The sequence below is a fragment of the Rousettus aegyptiacus genome, unplaced genomic scaffold (assembly GCF_014176215.1).
Source record: "Rousettus aegyptiacus isolate mRouAeg1 unplaced genomic scaffold, mRouAeg1.p scaffold_m13_p_7, whole genome shotgun sequence".
In the NCBI taxonomy this organism is placed as follows: Eukaryota; Metazoa; Chordata; class Mammalia; order Chiroptera; family Pteropodidae; genus Rousettus; species Rousettus aegyptiacus.
This window is the reverse complement of record NW_023416310.1, coordinates 28,801,998-28,826,594: the sequence shown is the minus strand read 5'-3', so window position 1 is coordinate 28,826,594 and position 24,597 is coordinate 28,801,998. Positions and strand designations below refer to the sequence as shown.

The 24,597-nt window shown below is 37.0% G+C and overlaps 2 protein-coding genes across 2 annotated transcripts in view; both read right to left on the bottom strand.

Moving 5' to 3' along the window:
* Positions 1-10,295, bottom strand: part of MSH2 (mutS homolog 2) — a 62,452-nt gene extending 52,157 nt beyond the window's left edge. The window contains exons 1-4 of the mRNA XM_016142181.2: positions 10,017-10,295; positions 5,799-5,953; positions 2,940-3,218; positions 1,835-1,981 (exon numbers count right to left, since the gene is read on the bottom strand). Coding sequence (XP_015997667.1) covers positions 1,835-1,981; positions 2,940-3,218; positions 5,799-5,953; positions 10,017-10,227 — 792 coding nt within the window. The 5' untranslated portion in view covers positions 10,228-10,295. The remainder of the gene's footprint in view (positions 1-1,834; positions 1,982-2,939; positions 3,219-5,798; positions 5,954-10,016) is intronic.
* Positions 10,296-12,890: 2,595 nt separating this feature from the next.
* EPCAM (epithelial cell adhesion molecule) lies at positions 12,891-24,100 on the bottom strand. The gene is made up of 9 exons (XM_016142182.2): positions 23,823-24,100; positions 21,658-21,765; positions 21,146-21,386; positions 20,217-20,282; positions 19,065-19,128; positions 18,077-18,178; positions 17,192-17,392; positions 15,569-15,613; positions 12,891-14,326 (listed from the first exon to the last, which is right to left on the bottom strand). The coding sequence occupies exons 1-9, from the start codon at positions 23,896-23,898 to the stop codon at positions 14,285-14,287; spliced, it is 945 nt and encodes a 314-aa protein (XP_015997668.2). The 5' UTR covers positions 23,899-24,100; the 3' UTR covers positions 12,891-14,284.
* Between the last annotated feature and the right edge of the window lie 497 nt (positions 24,101-24,597).

Below are 24,597 nucleotides of genomic sequence, written 5' to 3'. Positions count from 1 at the left end.
TTATATTGGAAGAAGAGTCCATGTAAGAGTTTCATAGCTAGACAGAAGTCGATGCTTGGCTTCAAGGGACAGACTGACTCTCTTGTTAGGGGCTGAAGTGGCTGGTGACTAAGCTGAAGCCAACGCTCACTTACCACTCCAAAAATCCTAGGGCCCTTAAGAATTATTCTAAATCCACTCTGCCTGTGCTCTATAAAAGGAACAAAGCCTGGATGACAGCAGATCTATTTACGACATGGATTACTGAGTATTTTAAGCCCACTATTGGGACTTACTGCTCAGGAAAAAAAAGACTCCTTTCAAAATATTATTCATTGACAATACACCTGGCCATCCAAGAGCTCTGACAGAAGTATACTGACAAGATTAATGTTGTTCCATGCCTGTTAACACAACATCCATTCTGCAGCCCACAGATCAAAGAGTAATTTCAACTTTCAAGTCTTATCTAAGAAATACATTTATTAAAGCTATCACTGCCATGGATAGATTGATTGCTCTGATGGATCTGGGCAAGGTACATTGAAAATCCTCTGGAAAGGATTCACCATTTTATATGTCATTAACATTCCTAATTCATGGAGAGAGGTGAAAATATCAACATTAACAGGAGTTTGGAAGAAGATGATTCCAACCCTCAAGAATGACTTTGAAAAGTTCAAGACTTCAATGAAGACAGTAACTACAGATGTGGTGGAAATAGCAAGAAAACTAAGAAGTAGAGCCTGAAGATGTGACTCAATTGCTGCAATCTCATAAAACTTTTAACAGATGAGGAATTGCTTCTTATAGATGAACAAAGAAATTGGTTCTTTGAGACAGAATCTACTCCTAGTGAAGATGCTGTGCAGATTGTTGAAATGACAACAAAGGATTTAGAATATTACATAAACTTGTCAATAAAGCATCAGAGTTTGACAGAATTTACTCCAATTTTGAAAGAAGTTATATTGTGGGTAAAACACTATTTATTAAACAGTATTGCATGGTACAGAGAAACTGTTTGTGAAAGAAAAAGTCAATGTGACAAACTTCAATGTGTTATTTTAAGAAACTGCCACAGTCAGCAGCTATTATTACCATTGAGGCAAGACCTTCTACTAGCAAAAAGATTATGACTCATTGAAGGCTCATGTGATGGTTAGAATTTTAGTGATAAAGTTATCTTTAAGGTATGTACTCTGTTTTTTTAGACATAATGCTATTGCACTCAATAGTCTACAGTATAGTGTAAACATAACTTTTATATGCACTGGGAAACCAAAAAATTCATGGCTCGCTTTATTGAGAAATCTGCTTTACTGTGGTGGTCTGAACTGAACCTGCAGTATCTCTGAGATATGCCTGCCTGTACTGAATATAAAAGAAGTTCAGGATATCAAATTGACAGCTCAATGACAAATTAAACTTATTAAAATACACTTGATACTAGATTCAGTGTAAATGTACATTATTTTTCCTAACTAATAACATAGTAATGTATCTGACCTTGCCAAATTCTACCAAATATATAAGGTTGTCACAAGAATTTCCTATGTCATCAGGAGGCACAAATAAAAACTTTTCAGTAACCCTAAAAGCTTCTTTAGATTTTCATCAGTAAGACAAATTTCTCTAATACTGGAATTATTGCTCATCTATATTGGCTTCTGATTATATCACAGAAAAACTTAATTATTAAGGATCAAACTATTAACTGATAAGCAATCACTGCAAAATCATGAGTCATAATAGCCTCAGTTAGGTTTGAGATATATGTGATAGAGCATCATTCTTAAAAAGTCACTAGTCACTATTATAACTTAAGATAAGTTCACATTTGTAATCCACATACCTGATTCTCCATTTCTGGCAAGACAACACTATTCACCTGTTCCCCTTTTTTGCCTTTCAGCAACCGGTTGAGGTCCTGATAAACATCTTTTGTGGAAAAGTCAGCTCTTTTTCTTTCTGTGATCAGAATTCCTCCTCTCTGAATAACCTATTTTACAAGAAATATTTTAAATTACTATGAGGAAAAAAATGAGAAAATCATTAAGAAAACTATAACAATGACAAAAATAAAGTGACAACATATAACAAATTCTTAACCTACCTTAAAGTTTTCTACAGCTTGAAGACAGTGATAAAACATATATGTATTAACATATATTTTTTAAAATCTACAAACTAAATTTTCATGGATATTTAAAATTATGTTCACATAAAGCTTTCAAAAAATAGTCACAATAGTAAAAACTCTTAATGGAATAATAATAGTCTTGGAAAGTTGTTTAGATATTATCTATCCTAAAAATGCCCATCATTGACTTATTATCTCTCAAGCAGTTCTCATGGTATTTGAGGTCCACAAAAAAAAAAAAAAAAAAAAAAAAAAATCCTTAGGGAATACAAGGCTCCTTAAGAAATATCTAAATAATAAACCATACACTTATACAAATGGCATAATCAGAATTTTGTTAAAAGAATCAGTAAAATGAGGCTAAAGTTCCACTCAAACTATTAAAAATAATCCTGAAGAATTGGATCTTATTTATTTGATAAATAATCCATGCTACCGTGGTAAGTTTTATTTTTTTTAGGTCCTAAATCACCTTTTTGCCCCCTGAACTGTGAAAGCATTTCTTTTATCAATTACGATTTTATTCAGACCTTTTATGACTGGATTCTGGAAGGAAAGAATGGAGGAAGGGAGAAGGAATGAGTGGAGGTAGAACAAGTCTTAAATAAGAAAGAGCTTATTCTAAAGTCATAGTAAAGACACAAAGTTTCTGTCAAAGGTAAACATCAAGACATCCCTCAAAACAAAACATTACTGTAATTAGATTTTTTTTTTTTTTTGGCTTTTAAATAATTTTTTCCCTTAAGGAAAACAGTATCATGTTAATTAAGAGCCTAAGACCTGGCTTCTCCTCTATCATTAGACTTTATTTTCTTACCTGCCTCAGTTTTCCCACGTCTCCAGTAGTCTCTCCCGCTGGTAAAACACATTCCTTTGGTCCAATTTGAATCAGGAGAGCCTCCAGATTGGAGAACTGATCATTATCAGGGAACTCACACAGCCCTAGTTTCTTCTGTATGGAGTCAACATACCCAACTCCAACCTGTCTTTGACCATCGACTGTTGACATTTTTACACCCACAACACCAATAGAAGCTGACATATCATTATTACCAAAGAGAATGTCTTCAAACTGAGAAAGATTACCTGGAGATGCCTAAGCAAAAACAAAGAAAAAGTTTAAGAAACTGTTGAATGTACTTTAAAATTTTACTAGTGAACAAGAATGATGATGATTTTATTAACGAAATGTTTTCTTACAAAAAGATAATTGCTTATAACCACATATTCCAATAATTATCAATTTTCTATAAAATACCCTTCCTGCTTTTCCAATTATTTTCAGAACACTTGAGCATATCTAAAAATAATGGTATCACAAGTATTTTCAGTTTGAAAACATGGCAGCTAGATTTATACACACATAATCATGAAGGAACCCAAAGTAATAATCCTGTCAATGCTATGCTTAAATTTTTACACTGTGTCAAACTATCCATTGGTTGCACATATCAGATATCACTACATAGCTCTATATACCACATAGGAGAGCAGTATTATTAACTTAAATACTGACCTTGAAATGTTACATCTCTGTATAAATATATGTATCTGTAAAATACAGATTGTTCTAAATCAGTGATTTCTAAATAAAGGATCCTTGACCTATTTTCAATATTTCAAAAAGGTTAAATATCTCTATTGTAAACAGGGTCAAGTTCTTTGCTCTTGTCTCAACAAGTTGGCAGGTGACACTAAATATTTCAACCTGACCAACTGATAGGTTGCTGTTAATAAGAGGTATTCTGGGGCAATTGATAACCATGGTATGAAACATGATATAGTACAAATAGTCCAATGAGAACAGTGACAGCCAAACTTAAGCAACCAAGTAGCCATCAATAGTTCTTAAATGTCATTAGCATCAAAACCATGAAAATAATTTATCTTTTCACAATGATTCTGAATCTCTTATAACTATGGATTGTTGATTAAAATCTGGATCAAAAGTAAAATGGAAATTATTGATATTAAAATAAAAAAAGCACTGATTTGATCATAAATATAAACATATTTTCACATACATGCTTGGAATTACATGCACAGGTTATAAAGCACACCTTTAAAAAAAACTCAAAAGTGAACCAGTAGGTAAGAAAATTGCTTATAAAATTGGGAATCCTTGGAAATGATACGACTGGTAATCCTGAACTAGATGGTATATGAGGTCCTTTCCTGCTGTGAACACATGAAGAAATCAATCATGGAGATCAACTATTTCGAGTATCACCAATACTTTACAATAGAACCAATAAGCTAAAAAATGTAAAAAGAAATTAATTTTAAGTTTTAGATCTGAATTTCTTAAATGTCAGGATGAACATGCCACCTTTTTAACCTGATACGTATTTTAACATTTTTTCCCCTAACCTAAAAGGAATTAAAAAGAATTCATTTTGAAGGATTCTAATGACATAAAGGAACAAGGTGTGATAGACTGATATTCATGGTAATCATTTGAACTTATGAGTCCACATTTTGTTGTTGTTACTAATTGAGTTCTCTGAGGAATGAGACAAAAAACACCACTTCGTGGTACCCTCAGTTTTCTATTAAAATCTTTCAAGACATAGGCTAAAACTTTTAAAGACCCACTTTTCTCAGTATAGTAGCAATGAAAATTCCCAGAATTTCCATAATGTAGAATGCTAAATTTTCCCAGATATAATCGTCGGTAAATGTCTATATTTATAAATTGGGGGGTGGGGAGGAGGATATGGAATGAAGATGGAAAAATATTATATTTGAAGCAATACCAACATCGAATGTTTCAATAGTGCATTAAACTGCACAAGAAAAAACTCACAGGACTTTCAAGTGGGAAAGTTTCTTTAAAAACTCCTAATTTTAAATTAATAATAAAAAAGTTCTTTAAAAAAAACCTCCAAATTTTAGTGTTTATGAAGAAAAAGATACAGGAAAAGGTTGGGAAATTTACCAAGGTCACTCAAACAGAGAAGAAATGAAAAGAGCAACAGAGAAGAAACGAAAACCACTAACTACAGCCCAGAGCATTGTCCTCCTTACTACACGCTTATTTCCTCTAAGAATAATCTCACATTCCCAGTAATATTTTAACCATTAATTTCTTCCAGTATTTACTGAGAACCTATTCCGTGCAGGTATTGTATGAACTATCGAAAGTATGACTTTTACAGACTAATAAGGAAGACAGATATTAAATAAAAGAAAATAGCATTATCTCCTTGAAGGCATTAGAAGCATGCATGTCAATGAGCCTTTCTGGGCACACCACAGAATACGATAAACCATTAAAGTTCCAGACTGACAAAAAATCATAATCTAATGGAAAAGAAAGGCATGTACACATTATAAATGTGTAAAAATGGGATATTTAGAATATTGTAAATTTATAAAATTACTTCAAAAACAGTAAAGTTAAATCTAATGTTGGTATTCAACTTTAACAGCTATGTATCATTTATGTTTCAGGAACAGTGACAAAGATCATCGTGTTTGCACTCATAATAAGGATTTACCAAATTTCTGAGCTGCTATTAAACTGTAATTTAAAAAAAAAAAATGCTAAAGAATATTAAAGTTTTTCAAAGTGTTTTGCTATCACACGTGGTTAAAATATTAAAACATACAGTATAATTACCTTGAATTTTAATTTTTATCTATTCTTAAAAAAATAAATTTAAAGGATAATTACCTTAAATGCCAAATACCAATCATTCTCCTTGAAGGCCTTATTTCCAGCTCTATTCTTATAAACTTCAACTCTATACTGACGAACTAGAAGAAGATCTTTTACAAAAGACTCAAAATTCATTTTACTAAGCACAACACTCTCCAGAGTCTTTGCTCCTAAAAATAAAATATTAAAAATATGTTTTACAGATTTAAAGTAATGTGTTGCAAGTACCTAATACAATGTTCTTCTCCCCAAGCCACAACTATTCTTTCAGTAATTCATTCATTCAATAAAGTTTATCAAGCACTATGATATATATAGCCTAGGGACTTTCGCTTAAGTATAAAATGGTGAACAGACATAGCCCCCCTGGCTCCTGTGGAACCTATGAGCTGAATAAAAAATCGATAAGATATGAAGACAGAAGAATGACTAAAGATATATAAGTAATCTTACTTATTCTTTCTTATATTTTGCTTTTCACAAGTTTGAATACAAGTCTTATACGATAACTATATAGTATTTGTATAATTTTTTTTCAAAAGGTCCATACAAAATGAATTAGTCCTTATTCATTACAAAATGTTCCAGGTAATATATTCACATAGTTCAAAGTTCAAAGGTTCAAAAAAGTACAGCAGTAGCTCCATTCACCACCCTAGTGTTATCAGTTTATAAAATATATGCCCAAACATAATCTATGCACACACAGTAAATATAAAGCATTACTTTTTTTCTTTTCTAAAAATAACTGCATACTATACACACTGTTCTGTATCTTGATATTTTTAACTTTAATTGTTAAAATTGTTCTAGCAGTACTTACACAGCTTCTTTCAGTTTATAGCTGTAAACAATCCAATGACTCTAAGTATGTTCTATAATTTAGTATCCTACTGATGGACATATAGATTGTTTTTAGTCTTTGCTATTATAACAGTGCTATATAACAGTCTTATATGTTTTTCATTCTCCAAGCATGTGAGTATATCTGTGAGATAAAGTCCTAAAACTTAATTTTATTAAAATATATGTGTGATTTTGATAAATATTACCAGACTTGGTTGGTTGTGTCAGTTAACGATACCATTCACAAAGTATGACTGCATATACTTTATTTCCCCTATCTAGTCAAAACAATTTTCAAACTCTCTGGTCTTCATCTTAGATCACAGGTCCTCAACTAGGTAGGGGTGATCTTGCTCCCATAGCGGACAATTGGGATGTCACAACTGGGGCGGGGTGGGAGAACACTAATGTAATCTAGTGGGTGGAGCCAGGGATGCTGTTAAACGGGCACAGGACAGCCTCTCTAAATGATTAATTATTCAGTCCAAAATATCAATACTGAGAAAGAACCCATCTTAGATGGAAAATAGTTATCTCGGTTTAGCTGTGATTTGCAAATACCAATTTCTTTACAAAAATAAATAAAATCACCCTCACCATCAAATGGAATCAAAACTCAATTTTCATATACCAATTATTCACTTAAAGACAATAATACTTGTAGTATTCTAACAATACTACATCTGATGAAAGATTTAACCTAAATTTAACAGATTGTACCAAGTACACATCAAATACAAAAAAGCATAAAGATTAATTACATAACATAATAAGATTTTGTACAGCACTTGAGACACAGATGACACTTTCAGTATCAGTTAATTAGTTATAAGTGTTAGAGAGGAATTCCCACTGCCACAGACACCGTGAAAACTGGCTCAAATCTTGCCTAAAGTTCTTCCCTAGAACATTCCTCATGATCCAACCCGGGACTAGCAAACAACTATCTACTGAGTTCAGGCATAACAAATGAGCAAAGGAAGACTAATAGAAGAGCTGCCAGATTACAAAGAACTTTATAAGAGACCATATGAAATGGTGGAAACTGACAAAATGAGGAAAGTACATCAGGTAAAAAAGGCTCTAGCTAGACTCACTAGGTCAGGAGGAGCAACTACTCAGCTCCAACCCACTGCTGAATCACAGAAATATTTCTGTGGTTTCCAATTGTGCAGATTTTTCAAAAGCTCAATATCTAAATTTTTTCATGAAATCTCCCAATCTTTAAATTAAAATTAATTCAAAATACCATTTAGGCTATCAATTTTCAACTCAGTAAGTTCAAGACAGTTACATTTTCTTAGACTTGAATAGACTGCTCTTTCTTTAGGTTGCATTTAAAAAACAAGTTGCATGAATGAATCCCATTCAGCAATACATGTGCTCATATTCTCATAGGCATGTGCAGAAATTAAGACCTCTCCAAGCTGCAGCAGATTCACATCTCCCAACTAACACTCTCTCAGGATCAGAACCTCAGAGTGAAATGGTAGGCTCCAATTAAATTATAGCCTGGTTTTGCCTAGCACATAGGTGACGATACTGGTTTGCCTAAGATTTTCCCAGTTTTTGTACTGAAAGTCCAGCATCCCAGAAGCCCCCTCAGTCCCAAGCAAACCAGAATGACTGGCAAACCCTATTAGCCCATTTGGCTGAACTGCATGTAACATTATTTTTTATATGATATTGTCATCAACAACAACAAAAAATCGCTCAAGGAAAGCACTGAATTAGAGTTAATACAAAAATCACAGGAAATTCTCCCAGAAACTTATAAATACCATTGTGAACACTGTCAGCTACTTCCAATAAACACAGCAATGAGCTTCAAAACACTTTTTCATATTGTCCTTCCATTTAGAAGGCAAAATGTAAAAGTTCAACCCAGCAAAAACAATTCTGGGGAAAGGGAAAAAAACACATTAATCTGGCGTAATTCTTAAACAGCTCTTAAATCATCAGTCCAGTAGGATAAGCCAACACAACAGCCTGGCAGTTTTAAAGCATTTGAATTTGAATGCTTCCTACAGGATGAACAAGCACTCTCAGATATATAAACCCCATTTGACTACTCTGCCATATATCAACATTATCTAAATTCCACTTCTGAACTGATTAGAATTTTCCAGAGCAATAGCTCAGTCTTTTTATTGACACATTAAACAGAACTCAAGTTCACAACAGTGGTAATGGTGGAATGAAAACACAAATAAGATGATATCCCTTCCCCTCCCATGGCCTCACCTACCTCCATTACTACAGGTAGGTGCCCAACCTCCGGGGTTATCCTCCCCAAGATGCCATATTTTTCGAAGGTGTTTTCATGACTCACTGGGTGGCTGTGCATGTTAAGTCATATTTACCAAGGAGCATCTGAAGTGTAGCTACTTTCTGGTGAAGAGCTAGACCATATGCTTTGAGTTAAACTAGATGGCAAGTAGGATTGACATACTGGTGTGAAATAAGCGGAACAGGAAAAGAAAGCTATACAAGGTACTGCCTTTTCATTTGCGTATTCCCAGTGTGCATAACCCTGACACGGCAACACTCGATAAATTTCTATCTAATGAATTAAGCATCTTTTATCATTAACATCCCATCTGCACGAGGCAGAGGCATGCCTAGAAACTCAAAACTCCTTACTCCCCCTAGAATGCTCGTTCCGCTATCACAATGGAGTCCAGGAGAAGAGAGAGCAACATAAAACATCCAGAACACCCGACCCACGTAGGGTGAGAACTTTGCAGCTTTCCAGGGAGAGATGATTTTGGAGAGAGAGGGCTGAATTACAGAGGGCTCTGAATGCTGAAATGAGGCACAAACATACACTACTATACCACGGTCACACAGTAAACTGAAGAGCCGCAACCTGCCTCCAAGCAATCTGGTTCACACTACGCAATCCTGACGCTTGGCGATACTGCCTCTCAAAAATCCATTACAAGTCCCCCGGCGCTGGCCCGGCGGTATAAATCGAGAGTGGGAGAAAAGTTAATGATATAAAATGGTCTCCCAAACCCCCTTCTATTCTAAATCCCACTTCTGAACCGGTGTTTGTGATGAGATTCCCTGGGCCCAGGCGGGGCCGTGGATCAGAACCCCATGCGACTACTACAAAATTGAATAGAAAAATTATTAAAACGCCTTGCACGACATCTGGCACGTAGTGAACGGACCCTACGTGTCCGTTAGTAGTTCGGCTCTGGAGCAGCTGCAGAGGAACAGACTCAGGGAAGAGGCAGGGCAGGGGGCGGATGACGCCCCATCCAACCCAGGCAGCGCTTGAGAAAGCGCCAATTTCCCCACGGGGTACCCACGTCCCCGCCCCCCCCACTATGGAGCACACTCCGCAGAGTCCCTCCGGGGTCGCGCCGTCCCAGTCCTCACCTGCCGGCCCAATATACTTGACTACCCCCTGGGTCTTGAATACCTCCCGGGCGGCCAGCAGCGCGTCCTCGCGGTGCGCCGTGTAGAAGTCGCCCCGGTCGAAGAGGCGCACCGTGGTGGTCGGCTTCTCCGGCATTCCCTGAAAGAAGCGCACAAAGCCAAACTCTGCCGCGCTCTCCAGCTGCAACGTCTCCTTCGGCTGCACCGCCATTTCAGAATCTCTCCTAAGCCTCTGGGATCTGCACGACCCCGCACCCACTAAGCTGTTTCCCGCCTCCCCTCCCCCGCCCCCCGTGCGGCGTCGGGCCTTGAGGCCCGCCCAATCAGAGTCCAGAGCTACGCTTCGGTGGGTGGGAGCCCGTCGCCGCAGCCAATCATAATAGGACGCGGCCCAGCTTCCCGCGCACTCTGGTAACTGTCTACTGCGCATGCTTGAGCCTAGGTCGTGCGCCGACCCTGGCGGATGCCCATCCTTAAAAGGATTCAGTTCTCCGCGTTTTCTCGGTTGCACAGGCTAGGAACCCAGGTGAATGGGTAGCAAGGGTAGGCGATCAGGTGGGACGGTCAAGCAAGTTTCGCGTTTATTACGTACCCGGAAGCGTAGGAATGGAATCAGAAAGAAACTTGAAGGAAAAACTAGCTTTCTTTTCCATCCCAGTATTTTTTAAAACCTGCGCCCCTTTCTCCCCCAACTGCCACCATTTTTCTATTTAAGCAAACTGCCAACATCAAGGTTGCAGGTTTTTTCTCCACAATCTCCTTACTGCTCTGTACTATATAAATTATCTCTCATTTAGTTCACTTCTTGATTGATTCATTCATTCGAAAATACATATATGGCTTGCTATATGCCAGACTCTTTTAGGATCTAAGGGTCACTACTGAAAAGAAAAACCACTGCGTTTGTTCATCTTACATTCTAATAACTGAGTTCGGATAATATAGTAAGTAAACTAAATGGTATGTTAGAATGATAAGCGTTTAGGTAAAACAAACAAACAAAAAAGATAGGAAAAGGGAAGAGGGGTTGAAACTTTTCAAAAATGTTAAGCAAAGACCTGAAAGAGGTCCTGCAGTTACCTGCCTTAGAAAGTATTGCACTTTCCTCTTTGATTCACCCTTCACCCTTGGAAGCGGCCCCAAACCCTGATTCAGCAAGCAGAATAACCCCGGGGCTTTTCAAACTAATTCTGGGTCCTATGCACATACAATGGGTTGGAACTTCTGAAGGTGGAGTCTTGAGATCTTTTAAAAAGCTTCCTAAGTGTGCCTCATAATTCGCTGTTTAGAAATCATTGGCCTACAGGTTAAAATTCAAATCCCTTCTAAAGCAGAAAAAGTTTGAAATTATCTGACTACCTTTTCAGCAACATCTACATCAGCACTCCTACAGTGTTCCCTCCTCTTATCCAAACTCTATGATCAAAGGCAATAAACTTCCTCTTCCCTCTCAACATGTGTGACTCAAACTTGTCCCTCTGCTCTGGAATGGCCCTTCCTGGCTCTCCAGGCCCTTTGTGTAGCGAACTCCCAGCCATCCTTCAGTCCTCAGCTCAAAGGTCTCAGAGAAACCTGCCCAGTCTCCCCAGGTATAATTAGTTGCATTATCTTCTGGGGTACAATCTTATTCACATCACTATCATATTTGCTGCGTTGTTTTAGAAATGTTCACCAGTCTCCCTTACTAAACACTTGTAAAGGACAGGGATGGGTATATTTAGTTAATAATAATGACTAATGTTCATCAGCATTTAGACTCCTGGGTGTTTTCATTATTTTCACAGATTTACTGTTTTAATCTTTGCAACTCTAATTAGGAACTATTATTTTACAATAAGGAAACTAAAACTTGAAGGTGTGAAGTGACTTGCCTTATATCACAGAGCTAATGAGAGCTAGAGTTCAGTCTTGTTTCAGATTCTATATGCATAACCATCTGTGTGCCATAGGGCCTGGCACATATTAGGTGTGCAAGAAATGTATGTAAATGAATGAGCTGTACATCACAATAACCACTTCTATATTATAACCTGATCTTCAGTGTCATTCTGTCTCTCCCCTATTTCATATTCTAAATTTAAGTTCTGAAGGAGACAGCATGGTAATTAGAATATCTACTTCTGCGGTTCATGTGGGGATCAAATGAGTTAATAGCTTTCAAAGTATTGTTTAACCTTTTGTAAACACCCTTAATACTGTTTATCATCACTAACCCCAGCCAGACTTTTTTCCCCCCCTATCAATTCAGTCTATTAATTCTAAAAATAGAATTCCCATACTTGCCCTGATCTGTCTGAAGATTCAGATCTGTCTAGCACCCAGACACGTATCCTATAGGATAAAGTAATTTGAAGGGCTATAGAAAATGTCAACACATAAGCTTCTCAAGGCAATTTAAGAGCTTACAGAGTGGGGTATGAGGGTCTTATAGGAGGGGGATTTTATTAATCTTGGTGAGGGCAGTGGATTTTATTCTGGACTTTAAAAGATGAACAAGGTTGAAAAAAATCCCTTTCAGGTTATGAGCTAAACACCCCCCTGTAGAATATTTGTGCAGTTTAGAGGCATAAGTCAGTGGGGATCTTTAAAGAGGTGGTAGGGGCAGGACATGTTTTAAGATGATGGGAAAGAATTGTGAGATTATATCTACTGAAACTGTTGTTAGGGAGGAAAAAAACTTTATCTTCTTAGATTCAATGACTAGGAGCTTGTGAATTAAATTGACAAGACAGATTAACAGGAGAAAAGGCACACAATTTTTATTAATATTTATGTGCATATTAATACCTATTCCTATTATCTTTAAAGTTCTCATTACTTTCTACTGGCTATAGTAGTTTCTATCACTGTGTAAATTACCACAAATTTTGCATCTTAAGACAATAAACATTTAATATCTCAGTTTCCAAGGGTTAGGAGTCCAAGCATAGCATACATAACTGGGTCTTTTACTCGGGATCTCAACACTGGTAAAGATGTCCGCCATGGCTTGATGTCATCTGGAACTGGGGTCCTCGTCCAAGCTCACTGGCTGTTGGCAGAATTCAGTTTCTGGGGATCTGAGACCGAGGCCCTCAGCATCTAGAGTTGGAAGGCCTGCTGTCTTCTAACAGGAAACCCAGTCCACAACAGGAATTTGCTTTAAGGCTAACAGAGAGCTTCTGCTGTTCCTACTTCTTTTCTCTTAGACACTCTTAAAACTCACCTGATTAGGTCAAGTCCATGCACAGTAATCTCCCTTTTGTCCACAGATTAGGGTTCTTAATTTCATCTGCAAAATCCCTTCACCTTTGCCACATAATGGAATTTATTTTGGCAGCCCATCGTATTCACAGTCCCTGCAAATACTCTAGGGGAGGTTCAGGAGTATAAAATCTTGGGGTCCATTCTAGAATTCTGTCTACTATAGAGCGAATAAAAGTCATGTTTAAATCTACTTTTTACATATTTTTTAATGTTGTTCTTTTCAGTTTTTTAAATTTCCTATCAAAAGGAAAATATTTCTTTAACTTCATATAGAATGTATTCATACTATAATTATTCATTTTATAAGATGTTAGAAATTTGCTTCTAACCCAATCAACCATAGAATTCATGGTTCGCAACATTTTCTACAACTGCCTCAAGGTGTTAGGGTCTGCCAAAATGCCAATCTGTCTAAAACAGAATCTCAGATTCATTCAGAATAAAACATATTTTTCTGTGTAGAAGTTACATGTTATACATATTATATTGAATATACACAATTAGAAGTACTCATGCAAAATTAATTTGGAGTTAGCGTTCAAAGCATTTCTTACATATTATGTATATAATTAGGAAATTTGATTCAATATAGTTCAAACGAGATTAGGAAACTTTAAAAATGTTTTATTTTATAGTTCATAAAAAAGGTGTATATGTACAAGACTTAAAGTAAATAGGAAGGCAGGTTTTAATCACTAATGGATGAAATAGTAGTCATTCGAAACATACTGTGGAAGCGTATTTAATGGACTCTTCAGTGTCATGTATAAATAATTTTAACTATGCAAAGTTCTGGGACTAAAAGATTCTGGGATATCAGATCTCCATATATATGACATTTGTGGTCAAATTTTAAGATTGGTAAAGTCAATTTCAAGCTACTTATATTCTGACTATAGGTATCACCATTACAAATATATGTTAACAAAAGTAGTCCTCAAAGATGTCTCACGCTCATATATTTGTAATCTGAGTCCATTTGTTAATTTCCCTCCTTGTAGTTACTTTTCAAATTACAGTATTTATCCACTGAGTTCCCTATGCATCTCACCCATCTCCTTTATCTGAAATAGAAAAAAAAGAAAAAAAAAATTAATAATTTTCCAATTTTTTGTTCATTCTGAAGTCAAAAAATAAAGAGGAAAGCAAAATGACTCTCTTCCATATTCATAACTATTTAAATTTTTTTAAAAAGCCGTATCACAAGGAAGCACACATTGAATGGATGATCCAAATTGCTATTTAGAGGTAGGATAATGTGACAAGGGGAAGGCAGCAGGTAAGTTAGATCTTTAAGAATGGATAAGATTTTTATTAAATGTATACCATTTTTACATCTAAGAAGAACCAATTCATTTTCTACTCTCAATCTTATACTTTATATAGGTGAGGCAATTGAAGTTCAGAATTAAGTGAGTAGTTCCGGGTCATACAATTAGTTATAGGCAGAACTGAGACATGGTGACAACTACCAGTTAGCAGACATTTTGCTCTATGGCAAGCATGGGACCAACACTTTACACAGATTACTTTGTTTATTCCTCACAACAGGTCTGTACTACTATCCCCACTTTACAGGTAAAGAAACATGGAGGCTTAAAGAAGTTAAATGACTTGGCCAGCAAATAAGTGGTCAAAACTCAGCTCTACAATGCTCTTAAATCACAACACTATATTGTCATTCTGACTTTCTGTTATGATTCAGTTCAGGGACAGTTCCCTAAACCTGTGGTCACCAAATCATGTAAGCTAGATGACTGACTATAATATAGGAAGATAATGTTAGGATTTTCTAGTTCCATTAGATTTTTTTCAATAGTTTTATATTTCTGTTATTTGGTATAATACAAGTAAACAGCACATATACAGTTATAAACACACAAATGTACAAAAAGTGGTAGGTATACTGAAAATGTTATTGATAGGGTTCAGGGACAAGTGTTCATATCAAATTCCAAGTGACTGAAACACACTAGCAATCTCACTGATTTCACACTAGTGTACATAACTAGTTAGTATACAATAGATTTACTAGGACACAGATAAGTCCATTTTTGATGACTGTTATTTCACTGACAAAATGTCAGGTCATTAGTAACACTGAGTTTTGCTAATGTGGATCCACTAGAGTATGCCTCTAAAAGATTCCACTAAACATTAAATAAAATTAATTGTAAGATTGTCCCTAAGACCCATACTATAAATGGACCCCAGTATAACCGAGACCTATCAGTGTCTAGGAAGGTACACTGATTATTAGGAGTAAGAGATTAAACAAGGGCCTTTGTACTAAATAATCTGTTTACCTCAGCTTTCTCATACTTCGCCGTTCTGTTCTTTCTGGAAATAACCTGGATGGATGAAAAATAATTACTATTTTAGGATTGCCACCCAAACAAAAAGTTGGTCTGAATTGACATATATGCTTTTAATGGACATAATTCCTATCTGAACAAATTTAACTTAAAAAACTATCTATAGACATTGTTTCTTAAATTAACATTCACTACTGAAGTAAAAAAAAAAAATTGACAGCAACCAGTGAAATGAACCAAAAAAATGCATAAACCATGAATCGTCTTTAATGAAATTTAACTGCCTGGTTTGCAGTCTTCTACCTCGTTCCATCCTAATACAAACATGTATAAACATACATTATGCGATATTATTGCACAACTGGCATCATCATAGAAAATTATCAGATCAAAAGCTATGGATTGAACTTATCCTTTTTAATAGCCACTTTATTCTACAGCCCAGATATACCACAATCTACTCATCTACTCTCCTACTGATGTACGCTCAGGTTGTTTCCAGATTCACCCTTACCAGCAAAACTGGAATACGTAACCTTCACCATGCTTCTTTATGTACCTGTGCTTTCATTAATACAGGACGATTAGATTTCTATGATTAATCTTTCACATATTAATTTGCCATCTGGAATTCCTCTTCTGTAAATCATCTATCCATACCAGTTGACATCCTTTCTTTAGTTTCCTCATTAAGAATTCTTTACATATTATGCTTAATACTTTTTTTTGTTTTACATGAATATTTTCCCCCAGCCTATCAATGGTTTTTTTTTTAACCTTATAGTGTATCTTACTGTACAAAACATTTCATTTCAATGATGTCAAATATATATCTTTTCCTTCACGAATTAAAGATTTCTTGCTTTAGTGGGCTTCCTTTACCACAAGGTTATATAAATATTTCCTAAATTAATTTTGAAATTTTAAAAACTTTTTTAACACTTAAAAACATTTTTAACAACAATTCATCTGGATTTTGTACAACATGGATGCACTGCCTAATTCCTTTCACATTCCTGTGCCCCAGGATGTGCCATCCACACATGGCTGGATAATATGGTCAGCCCTGGTAGGATGAAACAGGATTTTGTTTTCTTCCAGATGGATAGCAAGTGTGATAATTCCAGTGACCTGAAAATATAAGTTCCCATATATCCTCAAATCTATTTCTGTATTCTATTATGTTTGTTAAGATTTTTTGATAAAGCATTCTTGTATTTCTAGAATAAACCCTGCTTATTCAGGTGGTACATTCTTCCTCTGAAGTGAAGCTAAATGCTAATCTTGCATTTAGAATCGTTGCTTCATATTTATCACTTCTAACTCCTTTCTATCCTAACCTTAATTTGTGTTGTTATTTCAATTCAGATTGATGACAACATAACTGACCTGTGAGATGCTCAGCTGCAAGCTTTTCTCAAATTAGTATCCTTCTTTGCATCATAAGGTGAGTGTTTTATAAAAAGGGGCCAATTCACTCACTATAGAGAATTATAAAAAGATGGAGATTTTTGTTTCACTAATGTTTTGGAACATGGATGTAGCTTTTTCATATTGTCACCTTTTCTTGAAAGAATATGCCCTTAAATGAAATTTTACTTGTTCTATACGCACCAGCACAATGATTCCAGCAATAACTGCTATTGTCACAACCACAATGACAGCAATAATACCAGCTTTGAGACCTTGCATTGAAAATTCAGGTGGTTTTTCATCAACATAATAAATTGCAGTTCGACTAGGATCCAGATCCAGCTGTTCCCCATCTACTCTCAGATCCATTCTCTTAGACTGGAACAAAGATTCATCTTTAACCTATAATGAGGAGAAAAGCAATTTAAAATATTTAAGAAAACCTGGCCACATGGAATTACACGCCAATTATAAACCAAAAGAACTGTTGCCAAGAATCTTCATGGTTTCAGTAACAATCTCTTACTTTGAAACTTGAAAAAAAACTTTCCTATGGGAAATTTCCAAACACACAAAAGCAGAAAGAATACTATAATGAAGTCCCATGTACCTATAACCAGATTCAACCATTATAAATACATGGCCAATCTTATTTTATCTTCTTTCTTCTATCTGCCGCCCTCCCCCAATAATATATTAAAGCATAAACAAATTATTTCATCGCAACAGTTAGAAAACATTTCTCACATAGCTGCTTACTCACGGAAATAATAGGGAAAAGCTATACACACAAACTAAGTAACTACCAGTAAGTTAATAGGTAAGAATTATGAGAAGATATTTTAGGCAAAACAATGTGATAAAAAGGCATAAATATACAAATGAGTAAGAAAGGTGTATAAGAAAGGTACATGGAGTGACAGGAAAGACAAAATTAACTGCATCATAAGTACCACTTGGAGAATAGTTAGAGATATGGTTGATCTGTAAGTGGAGAAACAGATGATGAAAGGTCTTGAATCCACTGAGGCATGATAGATATTACATTTCTAAACAAAGGAATAAAATAAGGTAGATTATACTCACATCTTTTTCAAAATAATAAGCCACATCAGCTATATCCACATCATTCTGAGCTTTCTGAGAAGAATTCTGCACCAGATCAATAGTGATAAGATCATTCTCATACTGGGGAAGGGGGTGGGAAGGAATTGAAAAATACATTTATTAATTGTAATATAACCAAAATCATAAGAAAATATCATTGTTCAATAATCAGAACATTCAGTGTTTTTCTCTAACCTACATGTGTCAGTGTTCCTTTCCATTAGTAGATAATTGAGTTTATCTTACTAATTACAAAATCTTTGAGAGGTCTGTAAATTGATCCAAGGGAAATAAGATGGAAATGCAAATAAAGGAAATTACAATGCATATTTTCTTTTCAAGGGAATTTTATATTCTTGAAAAGATTTTAAAACAAGATAGTAAAGCACTGTATTTGGTTAGAACTACTTTAAAACTAAAATGCTGAATAAATTCAATCCAAAATGTAGCACACATTTATCATGTTCTGCTTTTTGGAAGCAAATAAGCATATTCTTTCCAAAAAGTCTTTTTAAAAATTACAACAATTTTAATCTAGAAGAATTTAAGAATAAATTCATACTGCCTTAAAAGAGTTCCATCACACTATTTGAGCATTTTCAACCAGAATTAGAAAAGTTAAGGAAGGACTAACTGGTTAAGGACTAGCTCCTTAAACCAGAGAAGATGGGAGCTCAGTATCACCCCAAGTAAGTATGTGCCAAAAGCAATCATCGAGAAAGGTTTTCCAGGGTGAGAAGACTGACATGTGTTAGGGATACTAAGAGCTATTACATTTTCTTTAAGGGTAAACTGAGGCTATGGAAGAAAAACAAAAAAGGAAATTTGCTTTATTAAGCACTCAAGGCTGAAACTATTACTCAAATGCAGTTTAATCACTACCAAATATCAGACTCAAATCATACTACTCCAACTTTCTGCTAAAGCTCATTTACTTTAAAAAAAAAAAAAAAAAAAAAACCCTTACCAGAATATTTGTGATATATTTCGCATCCAGTTGATAACGAGTTGTGATTATCTTCTTGAGTGCACTGTAAATAATTAAAAATTGTGTTTTTTAAATAAGTGGTTGTACTACACAACATTAAGAAGCACTACTCTTTAAGCAGATGGCTCAATGTCTACAATTGTCATTAACTAAACTTGTTGAAAATTTTAGGCCATTTTTCAACTATCATAATAATTGACTTGGGCTAGAATCATCTATTGATGTTAAACTATTGAGTTCCACTTTGATTAAAAATAGGGGTATCAAGTATCTGCCTACTGATTATATTTATTAATTAAAAAGAGGAAATGGTAACCAAATAGTGGAGAAACCTGGCAGGCACCACCTTAACCACAGTTAACACTAATAAAGGGACAAGCTGACATCACGTACCTCCTGATATGAAGTACTTAGGAGCACATAACATCACTTAAATAGTTTCTCTGTCAAAAGTGTATAACCTGTACTTAATTATGAGGAATCAGTCAAATCCAAATTTGATGGACATTCTCTAAAACAACTTGTTCATTCTTTTCAAAAATATCAATGTCATGAAAGACAAAGACCAAAACTGTTCTGTATTAAAAGAGACTAAACGATTATAACTAAACGCAATGTGTGATCTCAGACTGGGTCCTGGATCAGACGATAAAAAATGTTACAAAGGGTAATATCGGGAAAACTGGCACAATATGGTGTAACATTAAATTTCCTGAATTTGATAACTGAATAGTGGTTATGTAAAAAAATGCCTTTTGTTTCTACGAAAAGATACACTGAAATATTTAGGGGTAAAGGAGCATGGTGTTTACAACTTACTCTCAAATAGTTTTGGAAAAAAATATTTATACATGCTCAGATAAATACAGAAAGTAAACACACATATGCATACATATATACACATAAAAAAATGAAAATGTGGCAAATGTTCATTTGTGAATCCAAGTAAAAAATATTACAAAAATCTGTATTACTCTCACAATTCTATTTCAAAATAAGGTTAAAATTATGTATAATGTCTTATTTTTCAGAAATATGGAAAGCACTGAGACTGTTTTAGTTTTTCTAACAGTATAGGATGGAAGAGTTCAGCACCAACTGTACAAATATAATGTATTTAATAGCACTTACGTCTGTAAACTTTGAATATCATAAGGTTTTTCTCTTGTTTTGTGTTTTAGTTCAATGATAATCCAGCTGTAAAGTAAAAAGACAGTAGTGAGTGATTATAACAACTCGGACTTTTACGTTATTTTCCTGTTAATAATAAAATTTCCAAGTGGAATAACTGTAGAGTTAACAAAAAGGATTTATGTAATAGATATGCCTTTCATTTCTTCCCTGGCCCTCATACATCTTTCATAAAGAACTCATCCATGAGAGAACACTCTAACACTGACCCTCTGGCCTCTGGCCACAACACACAAGGTCACGTGAAGTCGAGGCTTAGTTGGTCACACTGGGTTACGTTCAAGTGAAGACACAGAAAGATACTGAGAGAAACAGAGAAAAGTCACCTTGAGGCTCCAAAAGACAGAAGCATACAGCGTGCCTGCCTTGGTTCATGCCTGCTTTGGTCTTGATACCTTTCTAGTTTCTAGCCCTTCCTAATAAATTCTTTTTTGCTTATGCTAGCTTGAGTGTGTTTCTGTTCCTTTTCATTACATAATCCCTAAAACAACCACATCTCACTCTAAAACACAGGTGAGTAAACACAGTTAAAATCATTCATATATATTTCATATTAATCCAACTTTAAAATATTGAGTGTTAAGTAAAAATACAAAAGTAAATTATGTTCAGTATGCTACCATAAGAAAAAAGTTAAAAATATATTGCTAGTAAATTTATAAAATATCTCTGGAAGGTTAAGGAATAAACTGGTGACATCAGTTCTATGGAGCTAAACTGGGTAGGTAGGGGATTAAGGTGGGATGGAGACTTTTCACTGTATACTCTTTTCTCTTTTGAATTCCAAATCATGAAATCAAATTCTATATTCAAAAATAAGTTTAAACGAATCTGAAAAGCATGAAAACAATACAGGCAGCCCAACTCACTAGGTCCTCACTCGTTCAGAGCAGGATTTTTCAGTGTCTTTATCCGTTCTTCTGACACCAGCAGTGTTCACACACCAGCACGTGGTGGTGCCATTGCACTGCTTGGCTTTAAAAAGCCCATTCTCATCACAGTCTGGATCGTAGAGCCCGTCATTATTTTGGATAGCATCTTCAGGTTTTGTTCTTCTCCCCGACTTTGAGTGAGACATTTCTGCCTTCATCACCAAACATTTGGTAGCCACTGCAAAGAAAGCTTAATGTCAAACTGAAAAATAACTGCGGTTTTAGGCTTACGGAAAAAAAATGTTAATTCCAAACTCCCAAGGACAAAGATTACTGTAGGCTTATGTTCCACAGTCACTTTCTAAAGATAAGAAGCTTCATGTATCAGTAATTTAGACAAAATAACATGATTCAGATTTGAACTGGTAAAAGGCTTCCCAACTCAAAACATGCCTGTTAAAGAAATATGTCAAAATAAAGTTTAAAGGCAATGAGGATATTCTACTCACGTTTTGAGCAGATGACAGAATGTCGTGTACCAAGTGAAGTACACTGGCATTGACCACGTATGTTCTCAGAGCAGTTTGTGGTCAATTTGTAGTTTTCACAGATACATTCTAGAAAATTAAAAAAAAAAAAAAAAACTCTTTAAAATGTGCGTCCAACTATCAACTCTGGTTTCCCACCTAAATTATATTCTGACAATAAACTCCAAGTTACAAAGTCTTAAAAAGTGGTACTGATATTTTATTTTTCAGCTATAATTTGAGTGGCTGACACTAAACGGTTTGTATATATTATATGAAAATATAGTCTAATTTGCACGCATTGTTTTGATTTTTTAAACCAAGAATACAGCCTTCCAAACATCATATTCAGCTTTGCCTTTATGATACTCCCAGTGTCAGCTCCTTCCCTCCTCCGTTCTACTGAGATAAACCTGTCATTCAGTCTTTTCCCAAAAGCAACAATTCCAATTCTAGGATTTGTGAATAGCTCACCCTGCCCCCCATTTTCTTAATAAGAGATGCTTGCTTTGGGACTCAATGGGAACATATTCAACCCTTGGACTATACTGCATCTTAGAAAAATTATACTTTCAAGTGAATTTTGGGGCACACTCTGTATGTGGGTTTCCTAACTAAACTAAATAAACTCTGGTACTCAATTTTGAAAGCAATACTAAGCTGCCCATCCTGAATATTGATGTCAATTTAACAGTTACACCCTTTACTATCTCACGTTTACTTTAACTTCAAATTGGCAAGCCCTCCTAATTCCTTTTATTTGTAGAGCTGAGAGTCCAATCATTAAAATCAAGTATAACCAAAGAATTTTAATATTGATCCCTCATGTACCAAGTTGGCTTTAATTTTTCCCTGTTTAAATTATAATCAATATGAACCACCTATATAATCTGACCAGCACTGAACTCGATACTAGAGTCACAAAAGGGGAAGTACAGTGACTGTCCTCAAAAAGTTCAAATCTTATGCAGCACTATACTAAACTTGCTCAAAGCACCTTTTTCATGCCCTATGTGAAATTTAACAGACCAATCAAGTTAAGACTTTCTGAACACAGGTCTATAGCACCTATCATCACTTTAAAGCCATTTAAGTATTTATCCCCAGACAGAAGCTAGAAAATCACGACTGGATTAAACAGCATTATTTAAAAAGTGTAATGAATTAGGCCCTGCCCTGCTGGTGAGGGTATAATAGCCTTTCCAAAAATCTTTCGCCTATTGTCATGTCACCTCTAGCCACCATCTTACAAATTGCACTAGCAACCAAGATGTGTATCACAGTAAGAAAAACTGGAATCGAACTACACGTCTGACACTTGCATAATGGTGTGACTTTCTGATTTATAGATTTGTTCTGACACCATTTAAATTGTTTTTCGAGACTAAAGAAAGTGGAAAAACTCTGGATATGATGTGGTGGGGGGGGGATCAAAATATAAAACTATATGCTTAAGCGTAGGATAATGTTCAGAGCAGTATCTATATCTAAAAGAAAAACATATCCAAGTATAATTAATTATAAGATTCTCTCGAAGTGGCCGGATTTTGGGTTTTTTCCCCTTTCCGGTTATCGATGTTTCTGGGTTCCCCTGGCAATAAATTTGGCATTACTTATATGATCGTTAGAAAAAGGAAAACACTCCCACGCCTTCTAGTCAAGGTCCAGGAGGGCTTTCTTGCACGCGCAGGTGAGTAGGGGCCTCGGCGGTCTCCCGCAACCAACTAGCGCCGCCCCGACACTAACATCCGCGGCCTGCCGCAGGTGCCCCAAGAGGCGCGGGCCAGCAAGTCGACGCCACAGACTCCCGTCCCAGCGCGAGCTGGTTTCGGCCACTCTGGAACCCCCAGTGCGCTCCGGCCCTCGTCGCACACTCAGAGACCGAAGACTTCCTGGACGTGGCCATTCCGTTCACTGTCTGGCCCTCCGCTCCTTACCCGGGCCATTTCCCTAGAGAGGAGTGCAAAGCGGCCAAGCGAGGATGCTGCCTCCGGCACTCGCGCCTTCCCCCCGCCTCCCCGGCGCCGTCCCGTCTCCAGGTTGGAAAGCGCGGCCGCCCGCCCCTTCCCCCCAATCTCTGTCTCCGGCGTCGGAGGCCAACACAACCCTCACCCCGGCATGGCCAACCCCACAATTCCGTTTTGCACCTTTCTGAGCCGCGGCCACCGCCGCCGTCGCAGCCGCGAGCAGGAGCCCGAACGCGAGGACCTGGGGGGGCGCCATGCTGCGCGCGGGCGGAGGAGGGGGACGCAAGGCGGGCCGGGGCTCGCGGGAGGGCCCGCGGAACGAGGGGGGCGTCGGGAGCCCGCTGGCGGGCCGGAAGGCGCGAGGCGTGGGACGCGCGAGTCCGCGTCGAGAGGCCCGTGGCAAGATGCTCCGAGGACAGGCAGACGACGCGAGCTCGCCGAAGGACTGCGCACTCTGGGCGCGCGGCGGGGCGGAGCGGACAAGCCGGACCTGGCGGCCCCGCCTCCCGGCGCCGGCTGGGGGCTGCTCACCTCTGCCCGCCGGTTCTCAGCGATGAGTCACCGCCCAGGGTTAGGGGGTGGGGGAGAGGGCGGGAAGGGCGCAGGTTCCCCTCCCCCACCCCTGCGCGGCCTCCGGGGCGCTACCTCCTCCCCAGGTGCGCGCCCCGCCCCGAGCGGCCACCTGGTGCTTCTTCCTGCGGTGGCCGGTTGGGGGCGGGAAGGACAATGGGCTGGTGACAGCCTGCGGGGCCCTTTGGTGGCCACGGAGAAGGTTTGAAAATACTGAGACTTTCTTTTACCGAAGGGAGCACGACTCGGAAACCTTGAAGAAATGGAGCCCGGAGGAAAGAGGCAGCTAGGAAGAGTTACGTGGAAGTTAAGAGAAAACAAAGAAAAGCGGAGAACCGTCGAACCACAAAAAAAAGGGGACCTTTGATCTTTACCTGGCAGTTTA